The following is a 20061-nucleotide window of genomic DNA, read 5'->3' as shown; positions in this document are numbered from 1 at the left end:
ATTTTTTGGTTGCAGTTTACAGGAGTACATAAAGAAGAGAAGCCCTGTGGGAAAATCCTTGAACTTTTCTCTTCCTAAAGGCTGGACTGCAGCAGGTCATAGAAACATGTTGGATAATTTGTCATCACTGAAAAAACAACATCGTCCTCTGATGCACACAATGATGGGACGAACAAGGGCATGCTATGTTATCCAGGAGAACCAAAGTCTCAGACAAACACAAGAGCTATGGGTTCTTGTGTACAGCAAGCCAAACCAATGACCAATATCAACTCTAAGGATAACCAGCTGTAACTAAACTTAAAAACAGGAGGTTGTCTGGTTTTCTGCTTTAACAGCTCGTGTATCACACCCTCTGTGGCATTTTCTATAGAGAAGTTTCACAATGTCCATGGAAACATCAGGCTCCTTTAACACTGTTGGAAACACTCTTTCCCTGAGCGCATTTGTGTGGGCACAGTGCCTTCCTGAGCTCGTGGGATGCTTCCTCTTTTTAAAAAAAATAAAAAAGATCACATATGTATTTCCTATGCAAGTCTACAAAATTGTAGATGGATTTTGTGAGTTCTTTAAACCTACATTTTGCAAAGAAAATAAGGCTGACACTGAAATCCTCACTGAATACAGACCACTTTTAGCTTTTGCTTCAGTGCAAAGGTTTTGTATCTTAGTGATATTCTTTTATAAAAGATTTATAAAAGAATGACAAAGAGATTTTTAAAAACACAACCTTTGGAGACTGATGACTTGAGTAGAGTTCATTTAGAACAGTGGGGACCATTAACATTTCATACACCTACAGGTAATGGGAAGACAGTTGCTAACTTACTAGCAATCTCTCTACTGTCCTCTGACTACCTTTCCCAAAAACTGTAAGCAGAGAATGATTATTATTTTACTTTTGGCTGTGGAACATGCAGTGGGCTGTGATACTGGAGGAATTGCAGAGTGAAGTTAATCAGAAAAGACAACATAAACAGATTAATATTCCACCCTGGAGCTGCTAGTGGCTTGGACACTAGAAGACAGAGATGCTTCCTTGGCATAAAAACAAAGGTTTTATCGTCTGTGTGGAAACAGACTATATCGACAGGCTCCTTGTTCATTGATAGAATGGTTAAACATAAAGGCAAACTCATCCCCTCTTTTTCCTGACTTGGCCAAACCGGCACTCAAGAAAAGATGTCCTGTTTCTCTACTGATCCCTTCACTGTATGGACAGTGGATTAGTTCTTACCCCTCCGTTCAGAAATGTGATTGATGGTGAATTACTGACACTGAGAATATTGTAGAGATTGGGATAGGTCATCATAAATACCCTCATGTCATTGCCTTGTGGCCCAGAGTTTTTGGTTCGGGATGCTCTGGGGGGTCCCAGCTCCTTCTATAATCTGGCAGGATTGACACGTCCATCATAAAACATAAATGAGGCATGTCACGTGTAGCAGAGGACACCTTCCGGGGTTAAGTGTAAATGATCGAGGCCGTTACTCACTCCTCTGTCAGAGATAAGACCTGCTGGCAGGAGTGTTAGCCTTCCCACCCCTGTCACAGCTGAGATCATGGGTGACCACTGGGGAGACCACTCTCTGAAACAACTTGGGGTTGGTTAGTTCTGGAACCCTTCTCTCCTCCAAGCTCTGCCCGAGATGACCGGTTCCTTCTCCTGACAACTAGTCAACTTCTTCCCCAGCCTTTGCTTTCTGAATCTGTTATGGGAACCTGACATCCATACTGTGTCCCTACAACTCCCCCATTATCCTGACCACAATCCAGAAAGCTCTACCTTTCTCCAGACTCCTCATGCCCCTCCTGTCTTTCCACCAGACCCTCCCACGTGGCCCTTTAGATTGGTCAATTTATGCCTCAAAATCTCAACTCTTTCTTCTCCCTGCTCCACCCAATGTGGTTGAATTAACAAGAGATGGACTCTCCGCCGGCCACCCAGCCTCCTGCCTCCTATCTCTGAGCCCCTGCATGGCAACAACTTTGGAAAGCTTAGGAGAAGCCACGGCCATGGATCTTGCTCCTGTGGTCACTTCCTGGGTGCAGTGTGGAGCCTGCCTGCCCAGGCTGCTCCCCGCTCACTCCTCCTTCGAAGAATCATCCACCTCCTCCTCCTCCTCCTCCTCCTCCTCCTCCTCAGGGCAGCTATGTGCCCCGAAGGGATCGTCGACCTTCCTAAGGGATTCCTTTCCATCACGCTCAGCCTGGGTCCACGCTGCACACCCTGTGCTCATCTCCAGAGACTTTAACATCTCTGTGGCTAACCCTGCTGAGCGCCAGCCTCCCAAGTCTCCAGCTGCCCCCTCCCCAGTGGCCCTCTGTCCACTGCACCTGATGCACATGAGGGCCACGTGGGCCTGCGAGCATCACTGGACACTAACTACTGCATGCCCACCGTCTGCCCTCGGTCTCCCTCTGTACACGGTGGTGGCGTTCCCCGGGTCGCACACCCGGCTGCCTCTAGGGCTCCTCCCCATCCTGCTCCACACCACTGTCCCTGTCTTCCCCCCTCTTCCCCAAGGCAGGACCCCTGCGTGGGCTGTTGGAGACACTGACTCACTACCATTCTGGATTTCCTTCCCAAGAAGATCCTCTTGCCTCTCTATCACTCTCTTTGTGAGCTCCGCATGGCCTTCCGGCCGGGAGCCTTCTTTCCAGGAAACAGGCTCTCTGTTCAGGTAACAGGGGCGAGGGCTCTTTGCTAGACGCCTGGCTCGCTACACAGAGGCTTCCTTTGCTAGGGATCGTGGGAGTATCTCGTGGGGGATCATAATAGCAGATGGGGGTATTTTCAGAGTTCAAATTTAAGGGTTCAAAAAAACACCCTCTTGGAGGTAGGTGAGAGCTCTATTTCCGAAGGAGCTCCAGGGCACGGTCAAACCTTTGTTTTTAGACCCGCGAACAGCCATCTCTTCCCGCTTGCACCCGCCCACGGCTAGCTACAGTGTTGCTCGAACACCAGCGGTGGCCAAGCTTATCTCCAAAGAACAGCGAGGCGGGTAGCAGCTTGGCCATGTTGCCATTACCTGTGATGTCTTTAAGGGTGTCTGTGCCTCCAGCCCCTTCTGGAGCCACGGATGACTGCACACAGGACACTAAGTTTCCTACTATGTCATGAAGTGAGGTAAAATTCTCTAGGTTGAAAACATGCATATTGAGCGGTTCACTTGCTATTTCTTTTAATGCTCCTTCATCTGCATCCTCAACTCCAATTGCAAACACGTTAACATCAGCAGACTTAAGTTCCGCTGAGGGCAGAGCAAGGCCGTCGTCCGAGTGTCCATCGGTTAACACTACGATAACCTGAGGGACTCCGTCACTGGCCCGGCTTCCAGCAGCCTCAGTGAGGTGGTTCTGCATTACGTATTCTAATCCTTTTCCAGTCTCATTGCTTCCCCCAATATAGGACATGTTGGAAATGTGGGAGAGGACTTCTTGCTTAGTACGGTACGTATTTAACAGGAACTCGGTATGTGGGTTGCCGTTGAACTGGACCAGAGCAAAACGGAAATCACTGTCTCCCACAGCTAAAGATTCTATAACATCATACAGAAACTCTCGAACAAGTTGGAAATGTTCCTTTCCAATGCTCCAAGAGGAATCCACTAGAAATATTATATCGGCAGCAGCACCATTTTTGACATCTTTAAAAAAAGACATTGGTTTAGATTTTTCTCCTGTTCAGGCAATGACTTCCCATCAGCGCAAAACCTTCCTTCCTACGCTGTCTGGGCTTGAACTGGGCTGTCACTTGAGGGAGCCGCACCTCGCTCACACTACGGGCAGGGAGGCTGACTTACCTGAGATGCGGGGACCTGGGCACGGGGACTCGATGGCTGCATATGGCCCAAGTTCCATATGCCATGAGCCCCATACGTGAGCCAGTGGCAGGCTCCAGAATGGAGGGGGAGCATTCCCTGGAGTGTCTTTTAACTCAGACATGATTCTTTGTGACAGTTTGAGCCCCAAGACCCACCTGATGAGACCAGAAGGCTATCCCATCAGAGATCGCCAACCAGCATTTTATGAGTTCATCATCCTTCAGTCGGGGCTCTGAGACTGGGCCTTGAGAAGAAGGAACCGTGAAAACTTCTACTGCTTTACATCAACTAGCCTCCGCCGCTTTGGGTAATTTGCGAGAAAAATAAATGTAATAAAGAGGTCTTCCTTAAGGGAAGACTGATGTAACTGTAGTGAAAGGCAGTGTCTCATTTTTCTGTCTTTTTAGCATGAAGAAAGGTACTCTAACTAGTTACTATATCTTTCTCAGGGCCAGAAAAGCCTTTGCAGATGTGGGATGTTATTTATCTTTTTCAAAGATGAATCCAGTCCTCTCTCGAAAGTGGAAGCAGGGGGCTCAGGGTGCCAGGCTATGGGGGGGCCGAGTGCCCTTCTGCGCTGTGGGCCAGGCTGGCCTCACACAGCCAGCTCCTGGACTCTACTTACCTTAGGCTGCCCGGATGCCCCAAGTAATGCTCCCCTTTCCGTGAGGTGGAGCTCAGCTCCCTGCCATCTAAGGACCAGGGAGCCCAGTGGGAGAATCCCTGCCCAAGGCCCACTCTCCAGGCAAAGGAGAAGAAGACCCAAGGCCATCCCTCTGAGCTCACAATGCATGAAGCACTTCTCAGTTTTCTAAAACTCTGCAAGCAAATCCTTGAGAGGGTTAATTCACATCTATTTTTTAAAACGGTTTGAAAAACTAATTTTTTTTAAAGATGGGGTGATTCTAGATGAAAAATGTCTTTTTGTGCCCAGAGTTATAGAGGGAGGGTGATCTATGTGTTCTGTTTTCAAGAAAAATGTTTATTCTCAATAATTGTCTTGTCCTGGTTTTATATGCTGTGAGACCAAACCAGTGCCAGAAATGTGGAAAAGCTCTTCATTGGGTAAAATATTTGTGAAACAAACTTTCTGTTCATACCCAGTGTAAAAACAAACCACCTGCAAACCAACTCCAAGATATCAAACCCAAGTTTTAGTAAAAATAAGCTGTCTCTCCCTGGATACAGAGCATCTGGAAAAGTCTGTATGCTGAATGAACATCCTGTAACAAAGGGCTTCACCATCCTTTCAAAGTATGTCTAAGTTCTATCTCAAGCTCGTGAGGTCTAAGATCTACAATCAGAGAACATACTCCTTTGAATAAAAGTAAGAAATGTTTCTGGATCTTACCTGCTTGCTGCTGTTGGGCATGGGTAAGAGAAAAGCCTGAGAGAAAGAGACAAAACACGGCCACCAAGGGCAAATGCCGATGTTTCCTCATTTTGAATGTGTCTAAGCACCAAGTGGGAACCTGAACGAGAAAATAGGGCAAAGTAAAATGATCAGTTTCGACAGATTACAAACTAGTACATCAAGGATTTATCCCTTTTATGAAATGTAGTTTTGACTAAAGAATACATGAGGATCTTTGAATCTAGTGATTATATACCTTTGGCCGTAGCTTAAAAGGGGGGGGGGCAATTAAACCTTGCTTCTTCTCAGATTGAGGCGAGCAGCAAGTCACCAAACAAATGGCAGAAGGAGTCAAGAGTAAAGGTACTTGTGGACCCAAAGAGTAGCAGGTCTGTGACACCCAGCTTAATTGTGTAGACGAGGTTTGAAAGAATCCCACAGGAAATCTTCAGTTTATGGAGAAAATGGGCTTTGCCCAAATTAGAGTGTGTGCAAACACAACCATGGCCTCTGGACCCACTTCAAATCTTGCCCTTACTCTCTATTTAGCACTCTTTTCCCAACAAAAACCTGCTGATGCCAACTACCAATCTCAGAATGGAACACGTCCAAGGACATTGAATTACCAAGCCTGTGATGCCAGACCTGAGGGTTGACCACGTTGCTACATGATCTCCCATAGCCACGCACCAGCTGGGGGCTGCACACGTGACTTCCAACCAGCCAAGCTCATGCTCAGATGGGCTTGGTAGCCTGCGTCACCAGACCTTTGCCCTACAAACAACACCCTCCCCTTACCCCAAATCAGAAAGCACCCCTGCTCTATCAAAATTCCAACGGCATTTGTTTCATAGAAATAGGGGGGGAAAATCCTAAAATATATGGAAGTTTAAAAGACCCAGAAGAGCCACAGCAATCTTGAGAAAGAAAAATATAGCTGGAGGTGTCACATTTCCTGATTTCAAAACATATTACAAAGCTACAGTCATCAAAACAGGATGGTACTAGAATAAAGACAGACATACGGACCAATGGAAGGACACAGAGATCCCAGAAATAACTCTCACCTCATGTATATGGTCAAATGATCTTTCATAAGAGGGCCAAGGCTGCACAATAAGGAAAGGGCAGTCTTCAACAAATGGTGCGGGGAAAACTGTATATCCACATGCAAAAGAACAAAATTAGATGCTTACCTTACAACATTTATAAAAACTAACTCAAAATAGATTAAAGATCTAAATGTAAGACCCGAAACTCTAAAATTCCTAGAAGAAAATATAAAAGTCTTCATAACATTGGATTTGGCAAGGATTTCTTGGATACGACACTAAAAGCAAATGGGACTTGATCAAACAAAAATTTCTTGCAGCGAAGGAAACCATCAACAGAGTGAAAGGCAACTTACAGAAAGGGAGAAACATTCACAAACCATGTATCTGATGAATGGTTCAAATCCGGAATATATAAAGAACTCCCACAACTCAACAACAGCAACAACAGCAAATAATCCAACTTAAAAATGGGAAAAGAGCTTGAGTAGACATTTCTCCAAAGAAGATACACCAACGGCCATTAAGCACATGAAAAGATGCACAACATCACTCATCATCAGAGAAATGCAAATCAAAACCACAATGAGATATCACCTCACACCCATTAGAATGACTACTATCAAAAAAATATTAAACAACTATTATCGATGAGGATGCAGGAAAATTAGAACCTTGGTACCCTGTTGGTGGGACTATAAAACGGTGCAGCCACTATAGAAAACTCTAGGGAGGGTCCTCAAAAAAATTAAAAATAGAATTACCATATAACCCAGCAATACCACTTCTGGACATACATCCAAAATAACTAAAACAGGATTGCAAAGAAATATCTGCGCACCCAAATTTATTGCAGCATTTGTCACAACAGTCAAGAAGTAGAAACAACATAAATGCCCATCGATGGACAAACAGGTAAAGATAAATGTGGGATACACATACAGTGGAGTACTGCTCAGCCTTAAAAAAGAAGGGAATCCTATCATATGTGACATCGTGGACGAACCTTGCAGACACCGTGAGAAGTGAAATGAGCCTTTTACAAAAAGACACATGCTGCAAGATTCCACTTAGAGGAGGTATCTGAAGTAGTCCAACGGCTAGAAACAGAAAATAGAACGGTGGTCGCCAAAGGGTGGGGAACGGGGAGGGGGGAGATGCTCAACAAACGAAGAGTTCCAGTTTTGCAAGACGAGAAAATTCTAGAGATTCATTGCACAACAAGGTGCATACAGTTAACATTACTGCACTGTTCACTTAAAAATGGTTAGGATGGAGGGCGCCTGGGTGGCTCAGTGGGTTAAGCATCTGACTCTTGCTTTCAGCTTGGATCATGAGCTCACGGTCATGAGATTGGGCCCCGCGTCAGGATCCACAGGGCAGTCTGGGATTCTCTCTCCCTCACCTCCCCCCACAACTCTCTCTCTCTCTCAAAAATAAATAGATAAATATTTTTTAAAATATGGCTAAGATGGTAAATTTTATGTCATGTTTGTTTTACCACAATTTTTAAAAAAGGACAGGAAAAATCACCTGTTTTCAAAAGTAAGGGTAACAATGTACCCCTTAAATGTAACCATCGATTTAACAGGTATAATATAAACTCTCTGAGGTGTGATCACGGCTAAGAGCTAAAATGGGAACAAAATACTAGTAAACATTTTCTTAAAGCATGTGCCCATGCCCCTGGAAAGAAACAGCACAATGTTTGTCCTTGTCCGTAAATAATACTTGGAAAGGAAGAAGAAAAGATGTTATCGGGCAGCAAAATATTAAGGTTTGGGGAACAAGACTTGAATCTTACGAAAGTAAAAGAGAATCTGATGTAACGTTGAGACCTGGTGCAAAAATTATTTCTGCCCTCAGTACCACCTGAGCTCTGAAATCGGCTCCACGTAAGGCCTAAGCTTTTGCACCTGTTGACCTTACCAGGTAGACCTTCCTCTTGCCCTAGGCACTCCATGGGCCCAGTGATTCTGTTCACAGTTGTCCACCGTACAGTGCAGGAACTCCATCTTCCCCACATTGCTAATGAAGTCAGTGTTAAGGATGGTCTGATATCGTCAGTGTTGTCATATAGAGCAACACAAGTCATGATAGCAGAGGAAAGTCTGTCTGACTATTTAGTGAGGTGGCCTTGGCAGGAGACCAGTGTTCGGTTGGACTACTCAGCAAGACAGCATTGAGGGCCAAGGAGAACCAAGAGGCAGCCCCTCTGAGGCTGCTACCTAAGGACACAGCTGCAGCGAACACAAGGAAAACCTAAGCTCAGGCGCACGGTTTTGCCCACCAAAGGTCAGGCCCAGAGGGAGAAGCTGGAGTTCAGATCTCATGGCCCAGCTCTGAGGAACAGCGAGATGCAGAGTGTGGGCCCTCGGCCAGTAGGCCAAAAGTTGGTGGACCAGACAGAGAAAGGTAAAACCATAAACAAGAGAGTGGATTCCAAGATCCACTGAACTTTTGGATTTCCAAGGCAAGTCAACAAAGTCTCATCTGGGCTGAGACAAATCTACCTTGTGATTCCAATTCTGAGAGCTTGGAAAGAGAACCACCTGTCAATACAACTTTCTCCTGGAAATGTATCAACACTGCGAAGAAAAGGTTGTTCTCATGATGATCAGGAGGCCAGTCATCAAGAGGGCATCCTTCTTTCTTGTAGTAAGGTGACAGCTAGTGGTCATAATGGCAGTATTTCAAAGGCTCAGCACAATCATCTTGGCTTGAAATGGCGAACACGCATTAGACACGGGTCGATACGATAGAAAGGGGCAGCCCCCAGTGCTCGGTGCTTTGTTGCCACAGTGTCCCCAAGTCCTAGTTGAGTCCTGGCTGGTGCTCGGGGCACTCCCTACAGACACCGCTTAGCTGGTTGGTTTGCTTTCTCTACCGAGGATGACCTTCCAACCAGCCCCACGATTGCCCCCTTCACTCCCTAGAAATCCCTCAAGCCGATGCTCCACCCTGGGAATCTTCCAGATCTTTCCATCCAGCCATACCTCCCTTCCCCCACCATCTGTTAAACCTATTCCCGAATTTTTCTTCTGGGGACAAAAAAAAAAGTAAATGCAAGGTCTATAATTTATGTGTGTGTGTGTGTTCTCAATGAGAATATACACTTCTTTTAGAGGGGGGAAGAAGGGGCAGAGGGAAAAGGAGAGAGAATCTCAAGCAGACTCTACCCAGCATGGAGCCCAACACAGGGCTCAATCTCATGACCCAGAGATCATGACCCGAGCCAATATCAAGAGCCTCTTAACCAACTATGCCACTCAGACACCTTTAGGATATACACTTTAGAACAATGTAAAAGTACATTGTATGTGTGCTACTCTTGATTCTTTCTATTAAAATTAAACATTGGATTTTTCTATCACCAATAAGCATCCTACTAGAAAACTGTTTTATGGGAAAATTGTCCATGTTATTTGAATTCTACTGGATTCTTTCCAAAACTATAGCCAGCCCTTTCTAAAACAACCTGTAATATTGTAATTGGTCAAAACCTTTTTTAAATATGGGATCCACAGGGCGCCTGGGTGGCTCTGTTGGTTAAGCGACTGCCTTCGGCTCCGGTCATGATCCTGGAGTCCCTGGATCGAGTCCCGTGTCGGGCTCCCTGCTCGGCAGGGAGTCTGCTTCTCCCTCTGACCCTCCCCCCTGTCATGTGCTCTCTCTCATTCTCTCTCTCTCAAATAAATAAATAAAATCTTTAAAAAAAAAAAAATATGGGATCCACAAATTTCAAAGGATTTGTCAAACTCCCACAAATGTGTGCACACCTGTAACTGTGTATACGGGGCTTTCTGGGGATACGATCCATGTTCACATGTGATTCTAAAAGCATCTATTCTACCTCCCCGCTAAAGTTTAAGCACCATATACCACCGCTTCAATGAAAAATTTTAATGTGAATCTTTCAGGGAGTCCAGCTACTTGTTTGAAATATCTGATCCACGCACAAGATGCAAGATTCTAAGTAGTGCTTTTGTGTAAGAATAAGAGCAAGAGAATATCATAGGGTCTCTTCAGAAATCACTGGACTGGGGCGCCTGGGTGGCTCAGTCGGTTAAGCGTTTGCCTTCGGCTCAGGTCATGATCCCGGGATCCTGGGATCGAGCCCCGCATTGGGCTCCCTGCTCAATGGGGATCCTGCTTCTCCCTCTCCATCTGCCACTCCCTCTCTGTCCCTCTCCCTGCTTGTGCTCTCTCTCTCTCAAATAAATAAATAAAATCTTAAAAAAAAAAAAAGAAATCACTGGATTGTGCAATCCATGTAGAGAAAAGCAGGTCGGGAGATAAGATCTGCTTACCCTCTGCTGGGTGTGGGACGGGAGGGCCCCAGGCCCCTGCAGGCAGCTTTCACAAACGGGGTGCACTGTGTTCAGCAGCTTACTAATGGCTTTGTAACCGTCCCTGCAACCCACATGGCGTCACATCTGACTTCTTAGAATCCACGAATCCTCTCAAATATTAAACACTGAGTAGGCTCTCTATTGAGAAATTCCAAAATAATTTTCTCCTCTTTGATGAAGCTCAAAAAAATCTAAACTGTAATGAGATGAAATCTCTAACATCTTCCTGAGGTATTACTTACTTCAACTCTTCTCTAAGGAAAATGAATCTTAAATCGGTTGAAAATGACATGTAAAAACTTTTATTTCCCAGATATTCATCTTTAGAAGGGTAACCCCACAAATGAAGTGCTGCCCATTGAGACACAAAATAATGAAATGAGTGTACAGTGCACAGGAATTATCTTTTCTAAAATCTACCCAGATATTAAGGGAAAAGGAAGGGAGGGGAGGGGAAGGGGAGGGGAGGGCAGGGCAGGGCAGGGCAGGGGAGGAGAGGGAAGGGGAGGGGAGCGAGGACAGAGGGGGAAAAGCTCTTCCCGTTCTGGAGACGATGCTTGTGTTATCCAAGCCCCACTCATGACTGATGAGCTCACGTGGTTTGGCTGAGCTGAATTCCCAGGTGGGAAAACTGCCTTCAGTCCCACACACTTTTCTTGCCATCACGCTTGGGAGCCAGTCATGTGGCTCAAGTGTTCCTAGCCCAGCTGCTGGATATTTGTTAGTGTTTCTGTTTGCAATTAAGTCTATTCTATTTATCATGTCATGGAGTCCCAATTTTTAAAACTGAAGTTTTTAAAAGATGTCAAACATCATCTTCCCAAATGATCACCGGACTTGTTCATTTTTAACGAGGGAGGACAAAGACACTCCCTCATTACCCTCCCCCCACCCCTCCCCACCACCCCAGGAAATAGAGACAAGAGAGCGCAAGTAGAATTTACCGGCACTTCTTTCTCACCCATGGGATTTCATGTCCTCTGCCCAACAAACCAATGGCTGCTTCCCGCCCCCCCCCCCCATTTTATAACTGAGAAACTGAAACCAGGGGAGGTAAGGCCACATGGATAAAACAAGATAGAACCAGAATCCTAACCAAAGTCTGTGTTTGCAAAGCCCATGGGAAGAGCCCCAGGAAACCCTGAGAGATGGCGCCAGGTTTGGCCCAGATCCCGAGGAAACTCCCCATCTCCTCTGGGGAAAAAATAGACTTCTCTGGGGACAGATTCTGTGTCAATAGGATCCATTTGTCTGCTGCTCTTCTTTTAAATATGAAAGAAAAGTCAGAATTGGCTGCTAGAGACCCTAGGGTTGGGTGCGGTGAGGTGCTTCTTTGTGTGATAGATTCTGGGTCCAGAAGTCAACAGATCCGGTCATAGAACTTCATTAAATTTTCATTCTTTTTTTTTGTTTTTGTTTTTGTGATTTATAAATTTTCATTCTTATCTTTCTATGTGGCATTAGTAATTCCTTTCTTCACTCTACCTCGTTCTGAAAAGGATTTGAGGTGCCTTTTTCCTTTTTGTAGCTGTCCATTTGAAACTTACAAAGACATCTCTCATTCCAAAGATGGCTCTCCACGGACCTCCGACTCGCCATCCTACTGGGTCGAATTCCAAAGACTTCCCCAAGCTATTTTGCAATTCCATGAAATTAGTTTTCATAAAGTCTACTCAAAAGCTTTTTCATTTTCCATGTCTGGAAATCTTTTTTAAGAAAGAGACACACACAAGCACACAAGGAAATCATTTTGAAACAAAGGCTTAAATATATCCAGAGGCCCCATTTTGAGAGCATTTATTTGCTCTTCTGCAAGCACTGCTTTTTAAAATCAGGCTGGTCCTTCTATCAAGTTCTAGGACTTCTGTTAACTCCTGATGTCCCATTTAAAGCAGGAGCGAAAGAAATCCTTGAAGACCAGGAGGGTGTGTGGCCTATCTGCTGCGAGACCAGCAGTCACACCTCAGGAAACCCCAGGGGCCCCGAGCTGGCAGCCCACCCTACTTCTCCCTCCTTCTCTCACTCCCCTTCCCTTCTGGCCAGAATCCTGGGAAAGGAGTCCCCATTCTCACCCCCTAGGGAGGAAGCAAAAAAAGGATTTATTAGGTCCTCAGTTAGGGAAGGAAGAGGGTGGAATTTAATACATTCCTGCCATTTGAAAGAGCGTTGGGGGAATCCTCAAAAGCAAATGCTTTGGAACATTCCAGAGAAAACCCCCTCTAAATCGGAAGGTGGTCTTTTAACTGTTTATTTTACAACTTGAACCTCATCTTTCCATTTTATGAAAATGCACAAGGGAAGAGAATATCAGCCACGCACACATATCTGTAAACCATTATCTGTTTGACCCAGGCTCTGAACGTGTTTCCTGTGATAGCGAAATTTTAACTCTTCTGATGAACTATGTTCACTTAGCCTTTCTACCACCCACAGTGTCCTTGTAGACACTCAGTAACCAACTCAAGATCTTTCATCTTTGGCTCCTCCTGGTAAAATCAAGTAAAACGATACCCATTCAGCAGCTCATGTATTTAAACAGAGCAATGTAGAAAGGGGGAGGTGGTTTGGATGTCCCCCCACTCCTTCCCGCAAGTAGCCTCCCCCCTGAATGAGGTCAAGCGAGAGCGTGTGCTGAGCACTGTCTGGGTCAGCTTCCTTCCCCCCATAAAGGCAACTTGAAGAACCTCCAGATTAGCTGCCAGATACATGGAAATTTATTTAGAAGACATATTCCTAGGGTCCAAGATAATAACCACGAAGCAGAAAGTTCTACATCTGCGGTAGCTGGAAAAGCTACATACCGCTGCGCGTGTGTAGAAAACTTTCTGCCCTCTTAAAACAAGGCAGCCAGACACAGCTTTTTCTCCATTTATCCTGCTAACGATAAACATCCCGCAGAGACTAGAGGGGATTTAACATTAAGGCAGAGAGTGCCTTCGAAAACACTTCAGAAGAAATCGCACACACGTCCGCCCCACGGCAACGCCATGACCCGCGGGGCCACTTCTCCAGGCGGGCGCTGGCCTTGGGCCACCTCTCTGCCTTTCCTGGCCACGGACTTTGGGGGTTACTGGCCTCTCCAAAACCATGCTGTTCCACTGTAGACTGACCCAGAGTGGCTAAAACGTTCTCACACTGTAAGGAAAAATTAAACATCTTTGTTTTCTGCTCTGATTCACCATCAAATCTGGAAGAGAAGATTATTTAAAATAGACTTTTTTTTTAATTAAGTTGAAACATATAATATTATCAACACCAGATTTAGTGTAAAGTCTGGAAAAATTCTACTTCCTTACCTCTGCATCATCAATGGTCAGTTAATCTCCCCAGGCTCACTTATTTTATGTGTAAAATAAGGCTAATGGCTGATGCTCTCACTGGTGGGGTTCTGCCAAGATTTCCTTCCATCTGTTTCCCTGGGCCTGACCAGGGATGGGTCTCCTGCTGCCCCCACGAGAGACAGAGAGACCCCGGGGGCACATCGGGCAATCTGTGAGCCTCAGCTGAGCTGGCTCTAACTCTGGGTGCTGGCCCGGATCTGCTGAATCAACTGATGAAGATTCCAGAAGAGAAAAACCAGTTTCCTGGAATGGCTTCCCTGGAGATCTGAGTCATCTCCAGCTGCTGTTCAATTTTTAATTTTCAAATTAAATTGGCCCATGAGCTCTTCCTTCCAGTGGCCAATGCTCGGTGCTCTGGGTCCATGAAAACTAAATGTATGGCGTACACCAGGGAAATCTTACGGAGCTAGTTTGCACCGTGTGTTCCCCTGGCCGGTCCTAGCTCGTGAATGTTTCTCGGTATTTTGCGAGTCTTAGAATTCAGGAAGGAGAACAGCAGGATCATGCTCTGCTAGATGCAGCCAGACCCCTACAAAAGACTAACAATTTGCCTTTGGGAAAGGGTTTGGCAGAACTTTTCCTGTTTGTCTTATTTTTCTACTCTTTCCAGATTTTTTTTTTTTTAAACAATTACCTCTCAGCTAAGGAAATTTATACACAGCTCCACAGAAGACTGGTCAATGGAAAGAAGTGCCTTTCTTCACAGGATACCCTAAAATATTCTCTAACAACTTTTACTCCCTTGATATTCCTGGTCCCGGGTTATCTGCTTAGGATGGGCTCACATTAATATGGGCAGGAGCGCCCAGAAATGCTGGCTTGGCTTTTCAACTAGCACTGTGACCTCAGACAGGTCATTCACCTCTCTGTGCTCCATTCTCTCGTCTGAAATGTCAAGGGTGTGGAGAAAGCATCCACCCAGGTAGTAATTTTTTGATATTTAAAATAGCCAAATGGAAATGGCATATTTGCCAAGCAGAGGGCGGGGTCTATGTCTCAGTCATTCCCAAACCCTCCCTCAATCCCAAAGCTCCCGGGCCCATGGAGCAGAGCAGGGCTCATTGAGCTTGAACGAATATGAGAACACATGGACCGCGCAGAGGGTTAGATACCTCCTCTCTGAGCTAGAATTCTGTCCTTTAGGACCCTGACAGTGGGTAGCTCAGGCTAACAATCTCAGCTAACGATAGGTCTGAACAAAGATTTAAAATGGGACGTTCGTAATGATAGTCTGCGTGAATTTTTAAAAACATGTTCAACTAAGTTGCCTCTTAGGAGAAAGTAGCAAAGGGCCGGTAATGCAAAGTTTGGGAGTTACTGGATCAGTTCACCTTCACATTATTCCTGCCAGTTTTAAAGTTCAAAAATCCTACGTGGAGACAGCATGACCTGAATATGCAAACTCGCTTTGGTTCTGAAACAACTTACTGTTAACTTAAACTTTTCTTAGGGGATGTGGGCAAAATGTTTCTTTTATAAGTTCTTATTTGGCTAGTGCCCTTGTAATGAAACTATTTGAGAGTGCAGAATGCCTCGTTTCAAGGCATAATTTCACCTCAGTACCTGAGCACAGAAAAAATAAAATTCTAAATTTATATCCACTTCAGATATTACAGTCACATTTAAAAATATGTGTTTAAACAGTCTAACGTTACCCATGAGCCCTGCTGAGATGTCTATCAACCTACTCCCTGCAAACCCAGAAACCACACCCTGAAGGACTCCCACCACTTGGGGATTTTTCCTGAGCTCAGAGGGATACACACACCGCCCTCTAGAGGACAGAAAACCAGCCTGCGTTTTCAGGATAGGCTACACCGGGATGATATGTGCTAACTCGAACTTTCATCTCCCTCCCAGAATAGACCTATGAGACCAGAAGGCGTTCAAAATTATGCTTTCAAAAATCAACATAGGGCGCCTGGGTGGCTCAGTTGGTTAAGCGACTGCCTTCGGCTCAGGTCATGATCCTGGAGTCCCTGGATCGAGTGCCGCATCGGGCTCCCTGCTCGGCGGGGAGTCTGCTTCTCCCTCTGACCCTCCCCCCTCTCATGTGCTTGCTCTCTCTCATTCTCTCTCTCTCAAATAAATAAATAAAATCTTTAAAAAAAATCAAGATAATGTGGAGAGCCCCCTTTTGTAAATCAGGACCCTGTGTGTTATGAGTGGGGAGGGTGGGCGTCACCCATGCTTTAGAAGGAGCAAGCAGCATCTTTTCCTTAAAGTGGAGGATATAACCTTCCAGAATTTTTACACTGGAAAGACAGACACCATATCTGGAAATGCAGGGAGTGAAGAGAAGTGTCCTTGTCTAGTTCCAAGCCGTCCGAGTTAGCAGGAACTTTTTTTTTTTTTAAATGTTTTATTTATTTATTCATGAGAGTCAGAGAGAGAGAGAGAGAGAGGCAGAGGGAGAAGGAGGCTCCCCGCCCAGCAGGGACCCCGATGCGGGACTCGATCCCAGGACCCTGGGATCATGACCTGAGCCAAAGGCAGAGGCTTAACCATCTGAGCCACCCAGGCGCCCCGAGTTAGCAGGAACTTTTTAAAGCTTCCTTGCTTTAAAATTTGAATTATGTCGGGCTTCCATTTCCTCAGCTAGAGCTACTAACAAGATTTTTTTAAATGTCAGGTCCCTCCTGAAACGTCAGCTATTGATGCCACAGTGAAGTGGCTCTCACTGCGTGCTTTCCACGGCAAAGACACCACGAGAGCCCGGGGGTCGCCGTGGAAAGGCTGTCTGGTACAGTGTCCCATTGAGACGGGGAAGCCGCCTGTGATTCCTCTCCAAGACATAACAGATCCTCTCGGGTTCCTCCAAACAGAACAGTGACAAAAATGAATTGTCAAATAAAACTTCTGGCCGAGGTCATTAGCATGCCTGCAAGACAGTCCCTTAGGACAGACTCTGTGGCTTGTTGGTGGCTTTTAGACCCTAAATGTGGAATTTCACACAAAAGTGGGTGGTGATGCAAGCTGCTGGTGAGGACCACACTTTATCTGGTTGTCCAAACACACCGAGCAACCTCCCCGGGCAGCAAGCTCCTGAGGCAGGAACTCTCAAACCAACTTCCAAAAGGGCCGGAGGGCTGATTTCAAGCTGGCTTACAGCAGTGGCCCCTGCAGCCCCCTGACCCAAAACCACGGTCAAATGGGGAACCTCATTTGAGCCAGAAATCCATCATTGATTATCAGTTAGGGGGGTTCTTCCTACTTTATCATCAATGCTCTGTTAGGTTCTGACAAAAGGCACTCATGTGGACAGAATAAAGGGAGATGCAGAAACAAAGACATTTCTATTCAGAAAGATCTTATATCAAAAATGCCCTTAAGACCCCTTGTTTGGACAGTGGCCGTATAATCCATCAGCTGAGAGCCACAAGCATGGTGGGGTGGGGCACACATCCTCCCAGGAGCTGGAGCCAAGGGCTAACCTTCTAGAGGCTTCCCCGGCCACCTCCCAGGAAGGTAGGGTGGCCACACCCTCCAATTCCCCCATAGGAAAAAGGCAGGATGGCCACACTTTTCCACCTTGCTTGTGGCGCTGTTCTCCACCCAATGTCTTATTCATGGTTTTCTCACTGCCGGACTAGGCAAAGAGAAAAATAAGCCTCAATGGCAATCCCTTGCCTCAACAAAGATGGTCAAGACCACACAATCATTCCTATATGTTGAGCTCCTACAAAAGCCCCTCACCTCCCCATCCCTGTGCCTTCACCCTCAGCAACAAGCCTACATTAAGAACAAAGTACAGGTCCCACCCCTCTGGCCCCCAGCCCCAGAGGTGGCCTGAATGAGGCAAGAAGCCCACTCAGGTCAGGTGCTCAGATCCTACAGTTCAAATTCTCCAGCCAACATTGAGCTCCTAGCACTTCTTCCTCCATCAGCTGGGAGAGCCTTAGAGAACATAAACCAAGTTTCCCATTACTTAGAATAAAATAGGACAGAAGGACACTGTCCTCTGGGCGGGGACAAATTAAATGGCCCATTCCAATCTAGATGTCAGTTAGCTTGGGATCCTCCATTGCTTGGCCATCTGTTTTCCTGAAATGGTGAAGATTTTACTACCATCTCAGCCACCCATGGGTTGTGCAGGCCCTGCAAGTCATTGAGCATCTCAGAGCCCCTGCCCCTGATTCTGTATCCTGAAAACCGGGGAACCACACCTCAGTGGCTTCCAACCAAAAATCTCTGCCATTGTCTTTAGTCCAGCAAAGAACTCAGAAGCTCCGACGAGATCCAACAGCCAGCTGCTTTTCAATATCATTTTGGTTAGGAACAAAGAATATTTGATTTTAAAGCCATTTCTGTTCAGTGTTTTGAAGTATTGAGAATGGGTGCCCTGGGAGGTCAGGGGATCCCAGGTCGAGGAGGAGAATCTGCCCACATGGGCTCTGAGCACCTTTGCAGCCCTCCGATCCTACAGTTCTCATGTGGAGATAGCTGTGTGCTGGGCGAGGAGCTGGCTGGAGCGGGTCAGCACCCCTACACTCTGGGTGCAAGACACACCCCTGCGCTCAGAGCAGTTTGTTCTTGGAGTTCAGACCAGCCTCTCAGTGTGCTCCTGAGCCAGGCTGTGAAATGCTGATTTGTGTTTTATACTCCCCCCTTGGAATCCCCTGGGTCCTCCCAGCGACCCCACCCCTGCTTCAATCCTGGTCCACTTTCTAACACTTGAAACGGGTCCCCAAGGCAGGCTGGCAACTGTCAGAGAACACTTTCCATCCTGGGCGTCCCAGCTCGGGAACAGGCCTTGGGCCTCCCAACTTGGCACCCTTGCCACATCTGGGCAAACCGGGCGGGCCCCACGGCCCTAGGAGCCCTGCCTTATCCACTGGGCATGCGGCCCAAACACCAAATGCCTTCCCCTCTCCTCTGACCTCGGCAGCTCCTTTACGCAACACCTCCCCACCCCACTCCCCTGCCCCAGAACAGAGATTCCAACAGTGACCTCAGGTTCCTGAAAAGAGGAAACCCTTGGTACTGGCCGAGGAACTCTTCACTTGGCCGGAGCCGGTGCACCAAAGTTGCCCCCAGCCCCCAAGGGCAACAGAGATGCTCCACCAGGCCCTGCCCACGTGAACCCCCAGGCAGGATGCCCGCCTGACGCGCCCGTGGGGGAGAATTCGGACAGAATCTCCCCGAAGAGCTGCTCAACAGGTAGTTAAGAAGCCTCGCAAGACACTTCTGCTAACAAAGAGGATTCCCCCCAAGTTCCAGAAGGAGGAGAGAACGTCAAACAGACTTTGAACCCAGGAACACTGCAGGATGGGCGGAGGAAGCCCATGGCGCCACGCGACTGCAGCCCACCGGCAAGCCGTGGCCTTAACCAAGCTGCAGAAACCCAGGGGCCCCGAAGTGGGAAAGAAACCTCAGCTGAATCTTCCAGGGACCAGAACCATGTCCAGAACAGCGAGCACGACAGCCCCCTAGAACGCTCCAACTGAAGCCGTTCCTCCTGGCCCACAAGCCCGGGAGAGCAGAGGGGACCGCACACTTACCCTGAGCAAATCAGAAGACGTGTATGTCCCTGGGCTTCTGTATTCACTTAGGTTCGCATGATTTTCCCCACTGACGGTGTCTGCTTCCCTGTCTGCAGGAGTGGGGCTCCGGGCAGAGGAGGAAACCCCTTGCGGTCCTCGCAGGAGGCTGGAGCGCTGGAGAACTGAGCGGCCTTCGGTGGAAGACTGAGCTCCAAACACTGGACCCGGTCCAAGGATACAGTCAGGGCTTCCTGCAGCTCTCCTCCTCCTCCCCTCCCCTCCCCTCCTCCCGACCCCTCCTCCTCCCCTCCCCTCCGCTCCCCCTCCCCACTGTGGGCCTGACCCAACTGTAAATGAAAACCAGACTCTCTGTGCTCTGTTGCTTCTGGCGCCCGCTGCAGGCTGATGTCACCCTCCGAAGGCTGTCTTCACCCTACAAGCCTTTAGCTGGACTCCTGCAAACCCCAGCTCTTGAAAAGAAATCCACCTCTTCCACTCGTCACCTTTTGGGCTGGGCCCCTGGTGGCAAAGAGAATGAAGTTTGGAATTTTTTTCATGGGTATCCATGGTTTTCCTGCCGTGTTTTCCAACACCATCTGCAGGGAAAACAGGAAATGCAATCTCCCCCCTCCACCCTCACCACGCCCTCCCA

General features: G+C 47.0%; 1 protein-coding gene across 1 annotated transcript in view; it reads right to left on the bottom strand.

Moving 5' to 3' along the window:
* Positions 1 to 19627, bottom strand: part of COL6A3 (collagen type VI alpha 3 chain) — a 78800-nt gene extending 59173 nt beyond the window's left edge. The window contains exons 1-3 of the mRNA XM_081813337.1: positions 19428 to 19627; positions 5179 to 5299; positions 3033 to 3650 (exon numbers count right to left, since the gene is read on the bottom strand). Of these exons, the coding sequence (XP_081669463.1) occupies positions 3033 to 3650; positions 5179 to 5269 (709 nt within the window). The 5' untranslated portion in view covers positions 5270 to 5299; positions 19428 to 19627. The remainder of the gene's footprint in view (positions 1 to 3032; positions 3651 to 5178; positions 5300 to 19427) is intronic.
* Between the last annotated feature and the right edge of the window lie 434 nt (positions 19628 to 20061).

The sequence above is a fragment of the Leptonychotes weddellii genome, chromosome 3 (genome assembly GCF_054177405.1).
Source record: "Leptonychotes weddellii isolate Sample4059 chromosome 3, ASM5417740v2, whole genome shotgun sequence".
NCBI classification, from domain to species: Eukaryota; Metazoa; Chordata; class Mammalia; order Carnivora; family Phocidae; genus Leptonychotes; species Leptonychotes weddellii.
The sequence above is the reverse complement of the archived record's forward strand: the minus strand, read 5'-3'. Positions and strand labels throughout refer to the sequence as shown.